Source organism: Rutidosis leptorrhynchoides, chromosome 4 (genome assembly GCF_046630445.1).
Source record: "Rutidosis leptorrhynchoides isolate AG116_Rl617_1_P2 chromosome 4, CSIRO_AGI_Rlap_v1, whole genome shotgun sequence".
Lineage (NCBI taxonomy): Eukaryota > Viridiplantae > Streptophyta > Magnoliopsida > Asterales > Asteraceae > Rutidosis > Rutidosis leptorrhynchoides.
The window spans coordinates 569,870,319-569,895,058 of record NC_092336.1 but is presented as its reverse complement, the minus strand read 5'-3'; the positions used below and the strand labels follow the sequence as shown (position 1 = coordinate 569,895,058).

General features: G+C 31.8%; 1 protein-coding gene across 1 annotated transcript; it reads right to left on the bottom strand.

The window, feature by feature from the left end:
* Nucleotides 1-200: 200 nt before the first annotated feature.
* LOC139845398 (pentatricopeptide repeat-containing protein At2g15820, chloroplastic) lies at nt 201-2,868 on the bottom strand. Its single transcript, XM_071835657.1, has 2 exons — nt 2,257-2,868; nt 201-2,087 (listed from the first exon to the last, which is right to left on the bottom strand). The coding sequence occupies exons 1-2, from the start codon at nt 2,842-2,844 to the stop codon at nt 246-248; spliced, it is 2,430 nt and encodes an 809-aa protein (XP_071691758.1). The 5' UTR covers nt 2,845-2,868; the 3' UTR covers nt 201-245.
* Nucleotides 2,869-24,740: the final 21,872 nt, after the last annotated feature.

Sequence of the window (24,740 nt, the reverse complement as noted above, 5' to 3'; positions counted from 1 at the left end):
TACATATATTTATTCAAGTATTAAAAAGATCTATATTCCATCTAAATAATTATTATGTTCATGTTAATTTATTCACATGCGCAGTATCAACATCCCATTTTCTACCTGCATCCACATAATGACATAACCTGATTTCAAAACTTAAGTAACGAATGAAATATAATCAGCAGAGTTCAAGCATAACAGATCAACTAAACCACATGTAACTACAAACTAATAATAATAATTACATTAAAAAAGATATCCTATGATGCATCATCATCTTCACTATAATCAGAATCACTTTTATCAAAATCTAAAGTTTGAGATTGTTCCTTCAGATCAGAATGAATGTGTTCTGGCTTCAAGGTATCTTTTAAATCTTCTACAATGTATGGATCCACAATTTTCCAAAACCAAGTTGAATTGCTACCAAGTAAACCTATCCAAAACAATCTCCCCTTGCGTTTGACTTTACAAGTCAACGACTTTTTCTGTAAAGCTTTAACAATTCGCTCAACACCATCTTCACTTCCTCTAATCTTCAACAAAATATCACCAGATGACGTTTTATAACCTCCATACATGTACCAGTACTCAAGCACTCGTGGGGACAACCAACGATGAATTAATTTCGGAATTACAGGTTGCCCTTGTGGCCAAAACTGGTCTGCATAAAATCCAAAATAAGAGTGCGCAATCGTATTAATTTGATCATTTTCTTTGCTAGAAGAATCTAACCACACATTATACTCATTGCATATATGTCTCTTCAAAACCTTATGTACACCAGAATTTTCATTAAACTTGAAAACGAGCATATGCTTCTTTCTATTTTCATCTGACTCAATTTGTAGACCACCTAACAGTAACCCTACAAGAGCTTCCCGTTGTTCTTTACTTAACTTTACGGCTATTGGGTTCTTAACAACTTCTTCATTTGAGCTCAAAACGCGTTCAACATTTTCCATCAAATCAGACTCAACATGATACTTTTTCTCATTCATTAAAGAATATATCTTTTCAGCTTTTGCATACTCTCTACCATCTAAATACCCTCTTAAAATAATGTTGCAAGATTCAGAGTCCACACCAATATCCTCAAGATTCTGCATTTGACGTAATATCTCCTCAGCTTTTTCAAGATTGCCGATATATACAAGTGATTTGAGATACATATTGTAAAACGTACGATCGGGACGGCAATTTTCTAGAGCCTGAAGGAAAGTATACTCCACCTTATCATGCATGCCTAACGTAAAATACATGTCCATTAGATCACTGAAAGATGTCATTAATGCTTTCTTACCGCTTACAATAAATTCTTTCATGATAGAATCTGCAAGTTCAACAGCACGCACGTTACACAAAACTTTTATAACTTTATGAAATCCTAAAGTGCTGGCTGAACCTAACTGTTCTTGCATATCCCTAAATACCTCCAATGATCTCATATGTTCTCCGTTTATAGCGTAAACTTCCATTTTATACACAAATGCTTGTGAAGGAATGTTATTTGTTAAGGTAACAAGCTTATTCCATGTTTTTTCGGCTTCTTCTATATCCCCTTCTTTCGAACAAGCTCTCAAAACCGACACAAGCACTTCTTTACTGTCTTCAAATCCAGATAACTGCATTTCCGTTCTTAGTGCTGCAATTCTTACTTTATCTATCTTATCTTGATAACTATGAAGCCAAATAAGACCACCGTAAATATCCTTATGAATCTTGAAACCAGATATTACCATTTGATGAAATATAAACTCTGCTTGATTCACGTAGTTTTTTAAAGCGTGTTCGGGGGCAGTTACAATAGCTTTGAAAAGAGAATTGTGTAGACTAAGGCGTGGACTATAACCACCTAACTGGATCATTCGATTGTAAATAGCACATGCTTCATCTAAACAACCACGATTAGATGAACTAAGATAAGCAACAACTAAAACATGAAAAGTATATTCTGTAGGGACTAATCCTTGATTGATTATATCATCGAATATCTCCCTACATTTCAAATACTTTCGCTCCTTCCCCATGTAATCTGCTAACTTAGTAGCAAGGCCGAAATCAAATCGAAACCAATGTTGTTGCATCATCCATTTGTACACCTAAAATAAACCAAATAAATGACATCACTTTCATATCACAACAGGTTAACTTAACTGAAGTACTAAGCAAAAACAGAACACATTTTTGTGAGATACATAAACTACACTGATTTTAAAATAAATAAACAACTTTATACTGTCGATTATATGGAAAAGGAAGAATTTTTACCCTAAATCCGGTTTCATTTTCGCGAATTCGCATACAGTGAACAGCAAGATAAGTCATATCATCTTGCCTAACCCATTTTCTTTGAGCATTTAGTATTCTAATAAGTGTAGCAGGCTTGTGTGAGGGCAGTTCTTTACACAACCAAGCCAATTTAGACCTTCTCCATTGTTCAGGAAGCTCATCCAATTCCTTCAAATCAAGTGAAGGAGATGAATTCAGATTCTTCGAATCATCACTACTCGACCCAAAACAAGCATCAAAGTTGAAAGGCTCGGTATCTTTTTCAAAATCTGATGTTTCTGTTTCGCCTGCAAAGTGTTCGACGAAATGACTGACTGAAGATTGGTGCTGGGAACGGATATGGGGTAGTGTGATTCGAGGTGGGTTGTTAGGTTGGTTGAAGAAGGGGATATTGTAGCTGGTGAGAAGACGGCGGCGGCGGTGGATGGGGAAGGAAGCGGAGAGTGAACGGAGGATGGTTAGGGCTGTGCGCATGGGTGTTGTGTATGGTTTATCGGTGGCTATAGATACAGGAAGTGTGTAGAATGGAGATGGTGATAGGTCTTGAGTGCTGCGAGTCAGGAGCATATCTTTTATTGAATGTTTATGTTTATTTGGAGATGGTGTGAAGAAGAGGAAGGGTGGAAAAAGATTTCGTGTTCTTCAGTTATTTTTTATTTTATTTTATTTATTTATTTATTTTTTTTTGACAAAAATAATGCTAACATTAAACGAAGCTTTTTCATCAATCGATGAAAAAGACTAACAAAATACAACCGATCCAAACACAACCCAAGGCTCGAGAACAGTAAACAAATCCTAAAGCTAATCAAAGAGCCAAACTAACTTGACACGAGCCTTGGAAAACCGAAAGAACAAAACACACGAGCACGAAAAATCAACAACCAAAACGAAAGCTAAAAACAACATCAAACCTAAGAACATAGAACATAGAACAAACTAAGCCACGCTAAAATTACCCGTCTACCTTTATACCTTTACCTTTACTTTTCCGAGTCTTAAAAATTGGTTTAACAACCACGTCATCGACCTTCAAACGATTAAGCTTCTTGCCCCCGATTCTCGATAGCATAAGAAGAAACCTTTGACGCCCAGACACCAATCCTCACACCCGGTACTGGAATAGGAAGCGGGTCTTCCTTCCCATAACTTTCCAAAACTCTAAAAAAACCAATATTTCGATCCTCCTCAAATAATTCGGTACCAGTTTTGTCAGACACTCCAATCTCATCATCTTCCCGAAACAGAGGCTCGTTACCACCAACAAATGATTTTCCAGCACCTCTTCATCCCTAATCATGTCAGAAGGACCCTCAAAGTAATCAGGAGCATTAACCGCCGATTCCGAAGGAATAGCAACCGAAGAAACATCAACCAAATCACCGGAAATAGTCGAATCCACAACAACGTTTTCAACACGCACACCAACCACATCAGCTCCCTTCCTAGACCTTGACCTCTTAGTGTTCTTCAGTTATTGTGTTTTTTATATTAAAATAAATAAATAAATAAATAAATAATAATAATAATATCAGTGTTTAACTCTCTTATAAGTTAAAAAAGAGTTTAACTCTTTTAAATAAAATGAAAATAATAATAATAATAATAATAATATAAGTTAAAAGTGTTTGTTCTTTTAAGTGCTTTGTTTAACTCTTTCTTTTATTCAAAAGCAAAATGAAGGTCACTACTGAAAGGACCCGTTCATACCGATTATAAACGATTCATATCAATTGATTTCATTGCGAGGTATTTGACCTCTAAATGATACATTTTACAAACATTGCATTCGTTTTTAAAAGAAAACTTTCATCACGTCGAAAGTTGACGGCATGCATACCATTTCATAATACATCCAACTATAATTGACTTAATAATAATCTTGATGAACTCAACGACTCGAATGCAACGTCTTTTGAAATATGACATGAATGACTCCAAGTAATATCTCTAAAATGAGCAAATGCACAGCGAAAGATTTCTTTCATACCTGAGAATAAACATGCTTTCAAGTGTCAACCAAAAGGTTGGTGAGTTCATAGGTTTATCGTAAACAATAAAATTCCTCATTTTGATAGACCACAAGATTTTAAATACAGTACACCTATCTCGTGTACGAAACCATTTTTCATAATGCTTAGCAGAGTAGGTTCGTATCCTTTTCTCCCCCGTAGGTTGCCTCGCGATTTTTAAATAACCATACACATATCTCGTGCACAAAAATAACATACACATAACCTGTGTATAAAATCATTCTCTCGATACATAACATTCACTTTACATTCATTGCTTGGCTTGGTAACCGACCTTAACATATAATGCGCATCAATAATATCCCCAAAACAGACATCTCGTCTGTATAATAATCATATAAACTTCGAAGTACTAAACACCACGCCCACTAGCTCTTCCGTCTAGTGAACATTCTGGGTGGGGGTGTTAAACCCGGTAGCTACCTTTAGGATTCGCGTGAATTAGGGCCATACCCGATTCTAATTCTTAGGTTACCAAGCAATAATAATCAGGGGGAAATATTCACAATAATTAGTGGCAATTATCACATCCAACTAATTCAATAATAATCCACAGAACTTCTGTCTGCATAATAATTCATTCGATGAATTTTTTGCTTGTGTCTATCTCGTCAAACATTTATAAAAGCATTTCATGTATTCTCAGTTCAAAATATATTTCAAAAGCATTTAATAAAGCAGTTATAAAAACAGCGCATGTATTCTCAGTCCCAAAAATGTAAAGAGTAAAAGGGAATCAAATGAACTCACTATACTGTATTTTGTAGTAAAAATACATATGACGACATTGAACAATGCAGGGTTGGCCTTGGATTCACGAACCTATATCATTCGTATATATATTAAAATATATAATGACAATTAATCAGTTTATATATATTAATATTATTAATATACCTATTGTATTAATTATCTATATTCATCTTATATATATAAATACTTAATATTTATGTATATACTAGATTTAAAGTATACGATATGTCATTTATTATATATATATATCCTATATTGATGTTTAGAAATATTATATCGTGTATTCAAACTTACAATATTTGCAATGTTTATTTGCGATAATAATAACAATAGTGATAATATTAATAATACTAATTATATTGTTAATATAATGGTAATAAGAATGATTTATAACTCATCATAAGTTAAATATATTTATTTTCAATAATTGAAGTAAATGCCTAATATTAAATTAAAAAGGTGATTTATAATTGTTAATGTGTTAAATTAAAATATTTTAGTATTGGTAATAAATAAATAAGTAACATGATATTAGTGTCAATATTTATAACCTTAGTAATAATTGTAGCGATAATAATGTTAATGCTAATAATAACAATACTAATTATATTAGTAATAATATTAATAATAATGATAATAATAATATTATTAACAATAATAATGATAACAATCATAATAATACTTAAAATCATAATCCTATAAATAATCATAATAATGATAGTAATAATAATGATTAACTTAATAATAATAATAATAATAATAATAATAATAATAATAATAATAATAATAATAATAATAATAATAATAATAATAATAATAATAATAATAATAATAATAATAATAATAATAATAATGAAAAATGAAGCTACCTTCATGGAAAAATCGGCTAAAAAAAATACTGTCCATTCAGAGACTCGAACCCCCGACCTCTCGAATACCCGTCACCTCCCTAACCATTGCTCCAGTGCTGTCTTTCTTAATTTTACCCATTCCAAATTTTATTTAAACTATTTTTCTGTTTTCATTTATTTCTTCTTCTTCTCCATTGATTCGAATCGATCCAGAGATCAAAATCAACAAAGGATTAACTATCCAACCATGTTTAGATTCTTCACTAACATCTAACTACTCATTAATAACAATTTCTTTTAACAGAATCAAAGTAAAAGAAACTGCTGTATCGAAAATAAAAAAAAAATTAAGAACTCAAAAATTGCTTTCGATTTCTGAAACGTTTTAGCCAAAAATTATAACATCAAACATGTTTCAAATCACCTCTAGAAAGTTTATGGATCATCAATTGATCATAAAACATGATATTGAATTCAAATTTTCTCAAGAACAATCCTGTTGACTTTTATTTTTAAAACTTTGACCTCCAAATTCGGATTACTTAAGAAAAATTGGAAGATGAAGATTTGCAGATAGTTTATATAATCAATTCCTAATAACTTGGCAATATTACATTTTTAAATTATTTCTGAATTCGAATATTTGGAAAAACAAGGAAGAAACAGAGGTATTCGTAAAAAAATATATATCTCTTCTGATTTTTGTAATGGAGTGAGTAATGAATTTCTTTAAGTAATTGAGTGACTTGTAGTACATATAATCGATCTAAATTGTTTAGATGTTGACGCCTAACAGATTATAGACAGGGAGAATCAATCAAGGCCAATAAATAAAAAAATAAATATATAAAAAGAGGAAAACGACCCTAAACGGATTTTGTTTGATACTGAGACAAAGGGAATCGATTTGTAGATGTAAAACAAGTTATGACACAGTTTAATAGCTATTTGTAACTGATTCTGGATTCCAAAATCATGCGTATCACTTTATTTAATTATTATTAATAGTTAATAATTATAATTATATTAATAATAATTAAATTTCTAATAAAATCAATAATAATAATATTCATATTATCTTTATCTAAAAAAAAGATTTTAATAGTATTATTGATATTAATAATTGTATTATTTTATAATAACTAAGATATTGATAATGATAATAATTTATAATAATAATAATTCTTAAAAATAATATCTAATAACAAATAACAATAATACTGATTTTAATGCTAATATTAATATACATATTAATAATAATGAATGTAATAACATGTCAATTATATTATAACTTGTAATTCTATATATATATTTGTATATATATTTATATATACACACTGTATTTAAATATATCAGTTTATATATATATAACTGTATACATATATGTATTATATTTAGCCTCATTAGTTATTAAATATAACTATAATAATAATACTTCTTAATATTATAAATAATAATAATAATACTTTATAATAATGTAATGGTACTAATAATTATATTATTGATAATAATAATAATATCTATAAGTTTTATAACAATAATATTATTAATAATAATGATAATATTATAATAATTTAAATTTACCACACTTCATATCTACAGATATTTAACTAATACTTCTTATAGTAATGAGAGTAATATTATCGTTGTATAAATTTTTAATATATTAATATTACATGTTATCGTTTATAATTTATATTATGTAATAACTTATATTGGATAGTAATTTATATATATATATATATATATATATATATATATATATATATATATATATATATATATATATATATATATATATATAATAGATATTAATAGAAATATAATATCATGTTTCTTATTTTACATATTTATTTCAAATGGTTAAATTATATTTTATAATTTCAAGTTAATATACATATACTTTACATCTGTATATACATATTTATTTACAAACAATTGTTCGTGAATCGTCGGAAATAGTCAAGGGTTAAATGCTTTCATAAAAATAGTTCAAAAATTCTTGAGACTCAACTTTACAAACTTTCATTATCGTGTCGAGATCATATGAAATTAAGTTTAAATTTGGTCGAAAATTTTCGGTTCGTCACAGTACCTACCCGTTAAAGAAATTTCGTCCCGAAATTTGATTAGAATCATCATGGATAACAATAAGAATATTTTCATGACTCATATAAGCTGATAAATAGAGTTTTATTACCATTGAGTAATAAGGATGAAATAATTCAATTATTCGAAGAGTACGAATGAAGCTATCACAAAAGAGTGAAATGAATAAATGCAGATTCGTCTTGTCTGGTGACGTAGTCTCGGTTGATTTTCGAAAATTAAGGAATTTAGAGGAAATCTTCGTAATAAGATTTGGTTCTTTGGAAATTAAGGAAATTAGAATCCTCTTTGGTTAAATGTGATGATCTGTCTCGATTGCTTTGTCTGATATTTCACTATTAATCCATTATCTTCATTTCCTTTATATTTTTGGGTTCTATCCTTTTGTTTTCTCTTCCCGACTTTAAGTCAAGCAAATAATGGTCCAGAATTCGTAGATATGAAATTTGGAATGAACATAGTTAATGTTTAAAGAAGGAACTTGTAATGGCACGATCTTGATTTGTCAAATTACCAGAATGTCCTGGGAAAATAGATTTATCAAGAAGATATGATCTTACTATGTTTAGAGATCTGGTAGAATGTAAGAGTCGTGTAACATGGCACATAATGATGTTATGGTCTGTGAATCATCAAGTTCCATTTAGAAACTCAGCATGACTTACTGTAATATAATCACGTTGATCAAGTGTCATTATATTATACTAACTCATGCTTCAGTTCCCCTCACTAATTCAAAAGCATTCTTATTTTAAACTCGAAGGTTTACAGAATATAGAAACTAAAACAGTTTCCTTTTATGATATAACACAGATAGCGCGGAGAGATAATTAATATTGGACGAGAATATTTATGAAGATATCTTCAGAAATATTGAGGATATTAATAATGAAAGATACGATAATATCTTAGAATTTTTAAATCAAATTGTGATGAAGAAATTCATTCACGATGATTTAGAGCGATTAAGGAGCAAGGTATTCGTTAATAACTTCTGCAGATACTGAATCATTTGGATTCTTTGAAGGCAGGTTTAGTCTTTGTGAATTTTCCACAGCCTCCTTCATGGTTTGCTCAATCCGTTTTCTAGTTCCAACTTTTCTGAGCTTTGCCAACACACTATTCTTTATCATCAAACTTTTGACTGTTAAATCATCTACAGTTTTTACTGCTTCATTTAGCTTTTTCAGAACTCAGAGAAATGTTTCGCAGACTGGGTGTTTTTTAGAATTTCAGAATGGAAGATCATGATTCTAAGAGACAAATGTTATATGTATACATATAACTGTTGATGTAGAAATGCTGCGAGATTCAAAATACTGATTGTTAATTTTGGGTAATTGGTATGGTCATTCTCGTTATAAGGTGTGGATGAGTATATGATAAGGTTTTAATGAATATAATGATTCTTCGAAAAGTCAGAGATCAGTGAAGTTGCTGATAAGTTTACTACTGATATGGTGGAATATAAACGGTTCTCCGGTAACGATAATGAAGAGGTAATCTTTATAATAAGATTTATTCGAATGAAAAATTGAAGCTGGTTTGCTGAAGCTGTGACAAAATTGGCTAATTTGAAAAGGAATTGCATTGTTATTTTCAGTAATAGCAATGCCGAATGAGCTAGCACAGATGCGTGTTAAACGTTTACTCAGGTTCCGAGTGTTTTCAGGTACATAACTATATGCATAAATCATTTCTTCCGTAGATGAAGTGCGGTTGGTTCATCCTCTCGATTGAGGTGTTTTCAAGAATCATGAAAGGTTTGAACGCAGATTGAAATCGTCAAGATACAAATGAGGTTTAAGATGAAATCAAGTGGCAAACTTCAAGAAATGTTTAGTTTCATATGTTATAATCAATATTTTAATTCATTTTAATTGTCCAATGCTAGTAGTCCACAGTTGATAGTCCACAGTTAGCAGTTCAATAATTTATATATGGTTTAATATATTATGTTCGAATTAATTAATAAGTATCGTGACCCATTGTATACATGTCTCAGACTCGATCACAACTCAAAGTATATATATTATTGTAGAATCAACCTCAACCCTGTATAGCTAACTCAAGCATTACTGCATATAGAGTGTCTATGGTTATTCCAAATAATATATAGATGCGTCGATATGATATGTCAAAACCTTGTATATGTGTCCCGATATTTAAAGTGCGTAAAATAAATAACAGAAATTAAATGACGATAAATAAAATTGCGAGAATATAAATTGCGATAATTAAATTGCGATAAATAAAATGTAGCCAGTTAGCTAGGAACAGTTAGCGTGGATTCTTAACAAAATTTCTCATAGTTAATTTGTTTGTTTCTAACAAATTTTATTTTGTCCAATGTTTTCTTCATTATGCCACTTGTTGGATTCTGGTAAATCAAAAACCAAATATGAAATTGGATGAAAATGGTTATTCTGTGGTGAACGGATTCGTATATCTGTGGATGTAAGTAGGATAGTAAATGATCGTTGAATCAAATTCGAAGAATATACATTGTAACTTATTAATGTGAAATCTAAATATTCCTCGGGTATTACCTACCCGTTAAAATATTTTCACCATTAACAGTTTGTACAAAAGAATTTTTAATTACAATCTCTATGAAAACATATATATATATATATATATATATATATATATATATATATATATATATAATTTAATGAGTTAATATGATATTAATCTCATTTGCTTTTCGGTTTGAGCTAGAATAAATAATCTCTAAGACTTTAGAGATTACATAATCGCCATGAAGAACGAAGATAATTGATGTAGAACGATACATAGAACGGTGATTATACTCGAGGTACAGAATGAGATGTTGAGGCATGGATTGTTGATGGTACTGGTACTGTTATTGATGGTACTGTTGGTGTCGGTGATATTGCTGAAGCTGGTAATTTTTGCATCATATTCTCCAAATTGATTACTCGAGCGCGAAATTCGTTGACTTCTTCTACTATTCCGGGATGATTGTCGGTCAGAACGAGCGGATGAATAAGGTTTAGAATTGTAGATAAAATATAATCATGACGAGCTACCCTGGAAATGAGGCTGAAAATGGTGTTTCGGACTGATTCGCCTGTAAGTGTTTCAGGTTCTTCGCCAAGAGGTGAATTCAGTTGACGGAAAGGATCGCCTTCTTCGCAATATCCATTAATTAAATCGACTACGAACCCATCCCCAATTCATCCAGAATTTATGATGTCTGATTGGTTGATCCATTCCGGTCATACTGCTTTTGGAGGTTGAGTGAAACTCCTTATCGGAATAGCTGTCCGAATCTGAGGAACTTGAACTGATTGCAGAATTCATCTTACACGGTTAGATAAAAGATTTTCGATATGAAATGATTCTCGGATATCGGATGATATTCTAATTACATAGAATATCCGTATATATAGAACAAAAGATTTCGTAGATTACGGAGGAATTTACGAAATATGTCAGGCAAAGTTTTACAGTAACAGATACGCTAAGATACGTGTTTTGTCTGTACACTAATCATGCAGTCAATGCAGTAAGATGTGTCTAGACTAAGAATAATGAGCATGTAATTTCCTAAAGATGATAAGCAGGTACTTTTCGACACGAAATGATAAGCAAAACTTTTGACATGCAGACACGGTCGAAGTCCAGACCCACTAATGCATCTAAATAATTATCAGTTAGACACACTAATGCAAGACCTGGTTCGCTGATAATGCTAAAAACGAACATATATTTCATAAAATTATCCCTCAAGAAAGACAAGCTTTTGATTGCAATTGTTCTATTTACAAGTGATATTCGTTTAAATAATAAAAGGTGAAGATAAAAGACAGATTCGACGATTTTAAGACGCAAACGACCAAAAAGCTAAAAAGTACAAAGTACAATCCAAGTGGTTCAATTTATTGATGAGAAACGTCTCAAAATTACAAGAGTACAAGCCACGAAACGCAAAGTACAAGATATTAAATAGTACGCAAGGACGTTCGAAAATCCGGAACCGGGACATGAACCAACTATCAACGCGTGATGCAACGGAACTAAAATTACATATCAACTATGCACACGAATATAATATAATATATAAATAATTCTATAAATTATATATATATTATATTTATGTATTATAATAAAAACCGTCGGCAAACAAAAAAACAAAAGATTGTGAGCTGTCCCAGGAGGCCATGCGATCGCATGGCCTGGAAGCACAATTTCCATGCGATCGCATGTCAGCTAAATGTTGGTCAGGTCCTATAAATAGCCAACGAATTCGACGAGTAATATACACCTAAATTTTTCTTTCTTCCTCTGTAAAGAATATATATATTTATAATTTTAATTTTAATTTTGATTTAAGTTTAATAATAATTGGGTTATTGTAAGGAATGTTTTAAAGGTTTTGTAAGTCGAAACTCTGTCCGTGTAACGCTACGCGATTAGTACTCATTGTAAGTTATGTTCAACCTTTTTAAATTAATGTCTCGTAGCTAAATTATTATTATGCTTATTTAAGCCGAAGTAATCGTGATGTTGGGCTAAATATTAAAGACGGGGTAATTGGACTTTGTACCATAATTGGGGTTTGGACAAAAGACCGACACTTGTGGAAATTGGACTATGGACTATTAATGGGCTTTATATTTGTTTAACTGAATGATAGTTCGTTAATTTAATATAGAGATTTACAATTTGACGTATCTATAAATAACCATATACACTCGATCGGACACGATGGGCGGGATATTTATAAATACTAATAATCGTTCATTTAACCGGATACGGGAATGGATTAATAGTCAATGGACTCATTAAAACATGGGTGGATTACATACAAGGACACTTGGTGTAATTGATAATAAAGTATTAAAACCTTGGATTGCACACAGTCGATAACCTAGTGTAATCATTAACAATGTATTAAAACCTTATTACAGTTTAAGTCCCCAATTGGTTGGAATATTTGACTTCGAGTATAAGGATAATTTGACGAGGACACTCGCACTTTATATTTATGACTGATGGACTGTTATGGACAAAAACCAGATGGACATATCAAATAATCCAGGACAAAGGACAATTAACCCATGGTAATAAATTAAAATCAACACGTCAAACCCGTCGAAGCCCAAAACCATTATCGGAATTACAGGCCATGCGACCGCATGGCTATAAAACCCTCAACTCATGCGATCGCATGAGCTGAGGTGATAGGTCAGTTTCCTAGTCTGATCGATTAGGGTTAAGGGTTTTAATTATTATTATTATTAATTAATTAGAATTAGGGTTTAATTTAATAATAATTAGTTTTAGTTTTAATTAAATTGTATTTTTAAGTTCTAATTAGTTTTATTAATTTATTAATTTATTAATTAATACTTTTATAAAATAATAATATAAAAATAATATTTTTATAAAAATAAGTAATTTTATCATTTTTTGTCTCTTTTTATAAATTGTATATTTTTATCGTTTATTCGTAAATTGTATATTTTATCGTTCGTAACGAGTTTTAAGATATAGCTTTGCCGTAGTTATTTTTAATTCTAGATTTTTAGGCTTTGCCGTAAAATCCCTTAGGTGCTTTTTCTTTAGATTAAGATTTAGGCACTTTAGAATTTTGCGACGCTGTTTATAAAATTTAGTACCTTTTAAGTTTCGACGCGCTACTTTCTTATTATTATTATTTTTTTCGACATTTTATTTTTCGACGTTTTTCGACGCACTCTTTTTCTTTCTCATTTCTACGCTCTAGTTTTTAGGACATAGAATTTTCTTTATTTTCTTTAAACTTCGACGAAAAATTATTTTAAGTGGTTAAATTGATAGACATCCAAAATTTTCTGGTTCGTAGTAATAGTTGGATTTGTTAGTGGCGAGTTGTGGGCTTCCGATTTAAAGGGTCCTGGCTACCTGCTGCATCTATTGGCTATTCGAAACGTGGGCAAAATCAGAAAAGTCTATTAATTTGATAACTTATATAATTTTTATTTTTTATAACTAATAGGATATTCAGTGAATGCACCGACCAAAATGTTCACCACCTTTCATATGTTCACCACCTGTAACTCGATCAAGACATCTAGCCAATATTGTCGCCGTTGATTTTTCTTTAGAATCGTCATCCAGTCGACCAAGTACTCCAATTCAAATTTCTGATAATCCATTTTTTGAACCCGACCTCACAATTGAGAATCCGGAGGATATTCAGGGACAATTCAGAGATCCTGAACCACTAATCATTCCTCCTGAACCACAAATTACTCATCCAGAGATTGTCGAGGAAGAAACCATTAAGTCAGAATCCTCTAGTGATTCAGATTCAACAAATTCAATCATGGAAAATCTGAAACCTCTAAGTATGGAATACCGAATGAGAGCTAAACGCACTGGCCAAGGTCATGCAATTACTCAACCAGACATTAATGCGCCAGATTATGAAATCAAAGGACAAATCCTACACATGGTAACTAACCTTTAATAGGATCTGTACTCTATTTAAAATCCGAGAAGTGGAGGACGAACAGATCTATCTCATGTTATTTCACTGGACTTTAAAGGGAGAAGCCAAAGATTGGTTAGAATCGTTACCTGAAGGGGCGATTGATACATGGGATGTTTTAGTTGAAAAATTTCTTAAACAATTCTTTCCGGCATCTAAAGCCGTGAGACTTCAAGGAGAAATAGTTACGTTCACGCAAAAGCCAAATGAAACTCTATATGAGGCATGGACAAGATTTGGAAAGTTGTTGAGAGGATGTCCGCAGCATGGTTTAGACACTTATCAAATAGTACAAATATTCTACCAAGGATGCGACATCACTACACGAAAAGACATCGATATATCAGCTGGTGGTTCCATTATGAAGAAAACCGCAACTGAAGCTTACAAAATTATTGATAACACTGCTTCCCACTCACATGAGTGGCATCAAGAAAAAGACATCGTTAGATCATCTAAAGCGGCTAGAGCCGATTCTAGCCATGACTTTGATTCCATTTCCGCAAAGTTAGATGCTTTCGAAAGACGAATGGAAAAGATGACTAAAGATATTCACTCAATACGAATTAGTTGTAGCAGTGTGGAGGACCACATTTGACAAAAGATTGTCTCAGTATTGAACAAACAATGGAACAAAGAGAGAATGTTTCATACATGAACCAAAGGCCTAGAAATAATTGTCAAAGTAATTATCAACCGCTAAGACTAAACTACAATCAAAATCAGAATTATAACCGAAATGTTCCATACAACAACCAACAAGGTTCTAGCAATCAACAAGTATCTAATAATACTTACAACCAGCAAAGACCTATTTTTCAAAATAAACCACCACAAACTGATGATAAAAAGCCAAATTTAGAAGACATGATGTCGAAGCTAGTTGAATCTCAAACGCAATTTTTCACATCTCAGAAAAAAACTAATGAACAAAATGCTCAAGCATTTTGAAATCAACAAGCTTCAATCCAAAATCTGGAACAAGAAGTAAGTAACCTAGCAAGGTTGATAGGTGAAAGAAAACTGGGAAGTCTATCTAGCGATACAAATGCTAACCTCCGGAATGAAACAGCTAAAACCATTACCACAAGAAGTGGTATTACACTTAAACCACCTGAAATACCTGAAATTTCTGATGACTCTATTCCTACTCCACAAGAACCACAATCTGAGCAAGAAAAGGAAACAGAACCGGTAGTTGAAAAGGTTAATGAAGATAATACAGTTAAGGCTAAGCCTTCTGTTAAACCATACCAACCACCGCTTCCTTAAACAAGTAAAATAAGAAAAGAAAGACTTGAAGCCGAGCAATCCAAATTCTTGGATATGTTTAAACAAATAAATGTCAATCTTCCTTTCATTGATGTAATTCTAGGAATGCCAAGATATGCTAAATTCTTGAAAGATCTAATCACAAATAGAAAGAAAATGGAAGAACTTTCGGCTGTTACTATGAATGTTAATTCTTCTGCAGTGTTGTTGAATAAGATACCATAAAAATTATCAGATCCAGGAAGTTTCACAATTCCATGTTTTCTGGGTAGTCTTAGTTCAATAGAAGCGTTGGCAGACTTAGGTGCTAGTATAAATTTAATGTCATATTCATTATACGCTAAAATAGACCTCGAAGAATTGAAACCAACACGAATAAGCATACAACTAGCCGATCGATCAGTAAAATATCCTAGAGGGATAATGGAGAACATGCGAGTTAAAGTTGGTACTTTAGTATTTCCAGTAGATTTTGTTATTCTGAACATAGAAGAGGATTCTCGAGTTCCTCTCATATTAGGAAGACCATTCTTAAACACGGCTAAAGCAATAATAAATGTGTTCGGTAAGAAACTGACCCTAAGTATAGAGGACGAGAGTGTTACCTTTTCAGTTGATAGAGCCATGCAACAACCGCAATCTGCAGATGATACATGTTATTATATTCAAACTATAGATTCACATGCAGAATTGTTAGAAGAATTTTCAGAATTACAAGGAACAGGAGAATGTTCTTTAGGAGAAGGAACTGAACCAATTGATGAAGCTGAAATGTTAGCCGCACTCATGGCTAAAGAATACGAACCAACAACAGAAGAACTTCAAATGCTAAAAGAAGAAGACAGATATCGATATAAATCATCGATAGAAGAACCACCGATATTAGAGTTAAAGCCACTTCCAAACCATTTGGAATACGCTTATTTACACGGTGAATCTGAATTACCTGTAATAATATCGTCTTCTCTTACGGAAAATGAAAAATCTCGACTCACTTCTGTGCTAAAAGCTCATAAACCAGCTATTACATGGAAGATTCATGACATTAAAGGCATAAGTCCTTCGTATTGCACACATAAAATCCTTATGGAAGAAGGTCATAAAACGTATGTGCAACGCCAACGAAGACTAAATCCAAATATGCAAGATGTTGTTAAGAAAGAAATTATTAAACTGCTAGATGCAGGTTTAATTTATACAATCTCTGATAGTCCATGGGTAAGCCCAGTTCAATGCGTACCTAAGAAGGGTGGCATGACTGTCATCACAAATGAAAAAAATGAGCTTATTCCTACTAGGACTGTAACAGGATGGCGTGTATGTATTGATTATAGAAAATTAAATGACGCCACCAGAAAAGATCACTTTCCCTTACCTTTCATTGATCAAATGTTGGAAAGATTAGCCGGAAATAGTTACTATTATTTTCTTGACGGTTTTTCCGGATACTTTCAAATTCCAGTAGCACCCGAGGACCAAGAGAAAACTACCTTCACGTACCCTTATGGTACTTTTGCTTATAGACGCATGTCATTTGGACTTTGCAACGCCCCTGCAACCTTTCAAAGGTGCATGATGGCGATTTTTCACGACATCATAGAAGAATGCATGGAAGTTTTCATGAATGACTTTTCAGTCTTCGGTGATACTTTTGAAACATGTCTAGTTATTCTTGAACGAATGCTTATTAGATGCGAGCAATCAAATCTAGTTTTTAATTGGGAGAAATGCCATTTCAAGGTTAGAGAAGGCATCGTTCTTGGTCATAAAATTTCAAAGGAAGGAATTGAAGTGGATAGAGCTAAAGTAGATGTAATTGCTAAAATTCCACATCCCACCAATGTTAGAGGAGTTAGGAGTTTTCTAGGGCATGCCGGTTTTTACCGACATTTCATAAAAGATTTTTCTAAAATTGCCACTTCTATGAATATACTCATAGAAAAGGATGCTCCATTCATCTTTTCGGATGAATGCATCAAATCTTTTAATATTCTTAAAGAAAAACTCAATAATGCGCCGATCATGATAACTCTAAATTGGAATTTACCATTTGAACTTATGTGCGATGCAAGTGATTTTGCAATGGGAGCCGTTTTAGGACAAAGGATTGAAAAACGATTTCAACCTATTTATTACGCTAGTAAGACGTTACAAGGAGCACAAACAAATTACACAACTACTGAAAAAGAACTCATTGCTATTGTCTTTGCTTTTGACAAATTTCGTTCATATCTCGTTCTAGCAAAAATGGTGGCCTATACCGACCATTCTGCTCTTAGATATCTATTTTCAAAACAAGATGCTAAACCACGATTAATCCGTTGGATCTTACTCTTACAAGAGTTCGATATTGAAATTCGAGACAAAAAGGGAGCATAAAATCTCGCCGCTGATCATCTTTCTCGTCTTGAAAATCCCGAATTAGAAGTTCTAAATGAATCAGCTATACAAGATAACTTTCCTGATGAATATCTATTGAAGATCGATTATAATGAAATTTCATGGTTTGCAGATTATGCAAACTACTTAGTATGTGGATTCCTTGAAAAAGGGTTGTCATACCAAAAACGAAAGAAATTCTTTAGTGATATAAAACACTATTTTTGGGAAGATCTACATTTGTTTAAAAGTTGTCCCGATGGAATAATATGCCGATGTGTATTCGGGGATGAAGCCAGTAAAATATTAAACCATTGTCACACAGGATCAACAGGAGGGCATTATGGGCCTCTACTAACAGCAAGAAAAGTTTATGATGCTGGATTCTATTGGCCTACAATTTACAAAGACGCACACCTTCTTTGCAAATCCTGTGATGCTTGTCAAAGGGCCGGAAAAATAAGTCAACGTGATGAAATGCCACAAAATGTCATCCAAGTATGTGAAGTATTTGACATTTGGGGTATTGACTTTATGGGTCCATTTCCAAAATCTCATAATAATCTATATATACTCGTAGCCATTGATTATGTATCTAAATGGGCGGAAACACAAGCTCTCCCAACTAACGATGCACGAGTTGTAGTCAACTTTTTAAAACGTCTTTTTGCAAGGTTTGGAACACCGAAAGCTTTAATAAGTGATCGGGGTACTCATTTCTGTAATAATCAACTTGAGAAAGTTCTTAAAAGATATGGAGTAACTCATAAAATCTCCACCGCATATCATCCACAAACAAGTGGACAAGTTGAAAATACCAACCGAGCTTTAAAACGTATTCTAGAGAAAACCGTAGGATCAAATCCGAAGGAATGGTCCATTAAATTGGAGGATGCACTCTGGGCTTTTAGAACAGCCTACAAAACTCCAATTGGAACCACACCTTTTAGACTTGTTTATGGAAAAGCATGTCATCTTCCAGTAGAAATTGAACACAAAGCATTTTGGGCTTTGAAGACGTGTAATCTTGATTTACATGAAGTCGGACGTCTACGATTAAGTCAACTAAACGAATTAGAAGAATTAAGACATGAAGCATACGAAAATTCGTTAATCTATAAAGAAAGAACGAAGAAATGGCATGATAAAAGAATCAGAAGTTCAAAAGAATTTAAGGAAGGAGACAGAGTCCTTCTTTTCAATTCACGATTCAAGCTATTTCCTAAAAAATTGAAATCAAGATGGTCTGGACCATTCATAGTCAAAAGAGTTTTCCCGTACGGAACTGTAGAATTAATAAATTCAAATGGGATTGAATTTAAGGTTAATGGTCACAGAGTTAAACATTACATACATGGTCCAATGGAAGTTGAAGATGAAGTTAATCACAATTTCGACACCACAGCTAACTAAGTGTGGGAAGATTCGAATATTTTAAGGGTAATATGTATTTCTGTTAGAGTTAGATTGTCTGTTTTCGTGTAGTTCTCTAAAATGGAATCCGAATGGTCTTTCCCTAGCAGACCCTAAAGAACTAGTCTTCTCCCTCCATTCTAAATTTTTATTTTTTTTAGGTTTTACGAGATGAAGAATTCCTTTGATCTGAACCATGGTCTACTATTACATGCTTTGATTACTAAATGTAATAATAACATCTTCCCGAGTGAACTAGTATCATTCATAAGAGGAAAAATGGACGAAGTAAGGAAAGAACTCAGGAAAGATCATCATAAGATACATTTTGGTAAAGGAAAATCAAAATCCGCAACAAAAAGAAGAGCACGGCACCTTGAAAGATGTCATAAATGCGGAAAATGGTCACACGAAGGTAAATGTTCGAACAATCAAACATATTCAAATACCGAATTTGTTACTCTATGCAGAGAAGAACCGTTCATATGTTTAGAAGAAAAGTTATTGAAGAATCGAGGTTACGCTTATGTAGCTATGGAAAACCAAATCACACGACTCTCCTATGATTCAGCTAAAGCAGGTCTCTGAGAATTCTTTCTCACAGGTAAGTATGTACAGTTTTTATTTTATTTATTGCTTTTAACCTTTTGATAATAAACGCTGAATCGTTCGCTATAAAGTATTAAATTGATATTCAATAAAATTATGTATGCGAAATCGAAATTATTGATACCATACAAAAATTTATTACATCACTGCGAAATTTACCGTTTATTCTTAAGGTATAAATATCTTTAATCAATCAATCCAAAATATTTCAAAAATTCGTCAGGAGTAAAACTAGGTAAAATAGCCGAAATTACTTTACCCAAAAGAGGGGCGTATATTTTTGATAATATTTGATTGATTAAAGTGGGATAAAAGACCAAAAAGATTTTTAATTTTAATTTTTACCTTATTTTTAAATTAATATTAAATTATTATTGTAAATTTTTAAAACTAATATATTTAAGTTTTTTTAATATTTTAAAATTAATATTTTCAATATAAAGATTGTAAAATTAATGTATAAAAATATTAATGATATTTATATAAATTTTAAATTTTATGCATTTTAAATTTAAGTTTGGTGTGAATTTAAAAACAAAATTTACTTTATTTCATTAAGTTAAAAATATGATTTTTAAAATTCGTCGTAAGTTGAAGACTAGGTCGTTGAACCGAAATTGCTTTACCCGAGGGTGGGACGAGAAATTTTATTATCATTATTTTTAATCTTATTGAATTAAAGTATGCCAAAAATCTTTGCTTTTAAAACAATCGCTTTAAAATGACAAATTTTAAAATTTTGTCGAGGGACGGACTAGGTTAACGTACCGAAACGCCCTCAATATAAAAGGAAACAAAATTTTAAATTTATTCCATTTTTGTTTTATAAGTTAAAGGTTTTATAAAAAAAAAAAAGATCAGACCCCATGCGATCGCATGGGGTTTAGCCTTCAATGTCATGCGATCACATGGGGTTTAGCCTTCAATGTCATGCGATCGCATGACCCTTAAAAACTGGTCAGGATCAAAAAGCAGACGAGCTGTTCTGTCTTCACAAAAACACACACACATACATACGAAAACCCTCCCAAAAACACTCTCAAATTTCACAAATTTTTCACCAAAATCAATGAAATTCGTCACAATAATTCGCTATAATCATGTCTTTTCTCAGATGGGGAAGCAGAAAGGTAAAGATTTCACCCCTAAAACTATTAAAATTCAAATTTTAGTGTTCTTGAGCTAATTTTTACCTAATTTGATTTTGTTAATTTCTAGTATAATTATAGTTAAATTGTTAGTATATTATGCATGTATAACCTAGATTGATGCTATTTAACATGATTTGAAGCCAAAAACTTCAAAATTTTTAGAAATCTAGGGTTTGTGTTCTTGAGCAATTTGGGGCTTTATGATATAAACAGGTTATGGCCGATTTTTTTCATGAATTATTGCTAAATTGAGTAGTGTAACATGTTTAGGTTGCTAAATGATCCAAACTTTGATCATAAACATGATTTTTGAGCATCAAAGTGGACTTTTTAAGTCTAAAATTCATGAACTTGATTAATTTGATATAAATGTCATTTGAAACTTGTTTAATTGCTAGTAATGATTATTTTGACATGTTATTTGAGTTGAATGCTTATGAACTTTGTAAACATTTTCATATATGCTTATTTGAAAAAGTGTAGAATTGATAAAAAAAAAATATGAAATTGAGTATAAATTTAATATGGATTAAACATGTTATTGTAATTATTTTAATTTGTTATTTTGCTAACACTAATGCATATTTGGATGCACAAATTTTGTGTTTAATGTGTTTTGCAGAGAAATACTGATACGGACGGTGCATCATCGTCTAAGCAACCTGATCTGGAACCACAGCCAGAGATGCAATATCACGAACCGGAACACCAACCTGAACAACAACAACATTATGATCAACACGTACCATACTATGAGCCGGAGCCACAATTTTTTATTGCCTACGTAGCATTTCCCGTTCACCATATAATAGAACACCCAACAATTCATGAAGAACAGTTGCATCCCAATTTAAGGATTGATAAAAGTTGGAGAGATTACCCGACGTACCAAAGTAACAAATTTAAGCTTTGGACCAAAAATGTAGAAGTACCAAGGGTAATAGATTGGGAGCCTTTGGAAAGGGTCCATCTAGCTAACCCAGTTAGGCAGCATCTAATGCAAAGGTATGGCAGCTCTTCTTTTACTGATTAGGAACGTTTATTTACCACTCGTAGGCCTGTATATAAAGAGTGGTGTGTTGAGCTAATGAGTTCTATAGTTTTTAATAAAGATGTAGATAGGTTAGAAGATAAGAGTTTTCTTATGTTTTTACTTGGCCGTAGGATGTACAGGATGTCCATGCTGGACATGGCCAGGGCTTTACAGATTTACACTCTCGCTGAATTACTATCACCTGATTGTACAAATTTGATTTATCATGGTGAGCGGGTAGATAGAAATTTTGACGCTAACGCCATCTGGAGGTGTATGTCAAATTTTAATGTGTTTACGCGGGAGGAAGACACTCCTATTTAGATATTAATAAAGCTGAGCTTCATATAATACATAGATTCTTAGCAAACTCGATTACACAAAGAGGTAACAACAAGGAGAAAATGACCCTACACGATTTATTTTACCTTAAGTGCATTCGAAACACTAGAAGCTTTGTTAATATCCCCTACTGTGTTGGTTTTTATCTTTCCAAAATGGTGGAAGGTGTAGTGACCCGAACTTTTCCATGTTTATATATATTAATTGAGATTGATATTTACATGATTAAATGTTTCCAACATGTTAAGCAATCAAACTTGTTAAGACTTGATTAATTGAAATATGTTTCATATAGACAATTGACCACCCAAGTTGATCGGTGATTCACGAACGTTAAAACTTGTAAAAACTATATGATGACATATATATGGATATATATATATAGTTAACATGATACTATGATAATAAAACATATCATAAAGTATATTAACAATGAACTATATTATGTAAAAACAAGACTACTAACTTAATGATTTTTAAACGAGACATATATGTAACGATTATCGTTGTAAAGACATTTAATGTATATATATCATATTAAGAGATATTCATACATGATAATATCATGATAATATAATAATTTAAAATCTCATTTGATATTATAAACATTGGGTTAACAACATTTAACAAGATCGTTAACCTAAAGGTTTCAAAACAACACTTACATGTAACGACTAACGATGACTTAACGACTCAGTTAAAATGTATATACATGTAGTGTTTTAATATGTATTTATACACTTTTGAAAGACTTCAATACACTTATCAAAATACTTCTACTTAACAAAAATGCTTACAATTACATCCTCGTTCAGTTTCATCAACAATTCTACTCGTATGCACCCGTATTCGTACTCGTACAATACACAGCTTTTAGATGTATGTACTATTGGTATATACACTCCAATGATCAGCTCTTAGCAGCCCATTTGAGTCACCTAACACATGTGGGAACCATCATTTGGCAACTATCATGAAATATCTCATAAAATTACAAAAATATGAGTAATCATTCATGACTTATTTACATGAAAACAAAATTACATATCCTTTATATCTAATCCATACACCAACGACCAAAAACACCTACAAACACTTTCATTCTTCAATTTTCTTCATCTAATTGATCTCTCTCAAGTTCTATCTTCAAGTTCTAAGTGTTCTTCATAAATTCCAAAAGTTCTAGTTTCATAAAATCAAGAATACTTTCAAGTTTGCTAGCTCACTTCCAATCTTGTAAGGTGATCATCCAACCTCAAGAAATCTTTGTTTCTTACAGTAGGTTATCATTCTAATACAAGGTAATAATCATATTCAAACTTTGGTTCAATTTCTATAACTATAACAATCTTATTTCAAGTGATGATCTTACTTGAACTTGTTTTCGTGTCATGACTCTGCTTCAAGAACTTCGAGCCATCCAAGGATCCATTGAAGCTAGATCCATTTTTCTCTTTTCCAGTAGGTTTATCCAAGGAAATTAAGGTAGTAATGATGTTCATAACATCATTCGATTCATACATATAAAGCTATCTTATTCGAAGGTTTAAACTTGTAATCACTAGAACATAGTTTAGTTAATTCTAAACTTGTTCGCAAACAAAAGTTAATCCTTCTAACTTGACTTTTAAAATCAACTAAACACATGTTCTATATCTATATGATATGCTAACTTAATGATTTAAAACCTGGAAACACGAAAAACACCGTAAAACCGGATTTACGCCGTCGTAGTAACACCGCGGGCTGTTTTGGGTTAGTTAATTAAAAACTATGATAAACTTTGATTTAAAAGTTGTTATTCTGAGAAAATGATTTTTATTATGAACATGAAACTATATCCAAAAATTATGGTTAAACTCAAAGTGGAAGTATGTTTTCTAAAATGGTCATCTAGACGTCGTTCTTTCGACTGAAATGACTACCTTTACAAAAATGACTTGTAACTTATTTTTCCGACTATAAACCTATACTTTTTCTGTTTAGATTCATAAAATAGAGTTCAATATGAAATCA

Excerpts from the sequence above, each read along its gene's own strand:
- LOC139845398 (XM_071835657.1), bottom strand. The coding sequence starts at position 2,844 with ATGCTCCTGACTCGCAGCACTCAAGACCTATCACCATCTCCATTCTAC. Across the intron at positions 2,088-2,256 it reads AAAATGAAACCGGATTTAGG|GTGTACAAATGGATGATGCA; the intron begins GTAAAAATTCTT and ends GGTTTATTTTAG.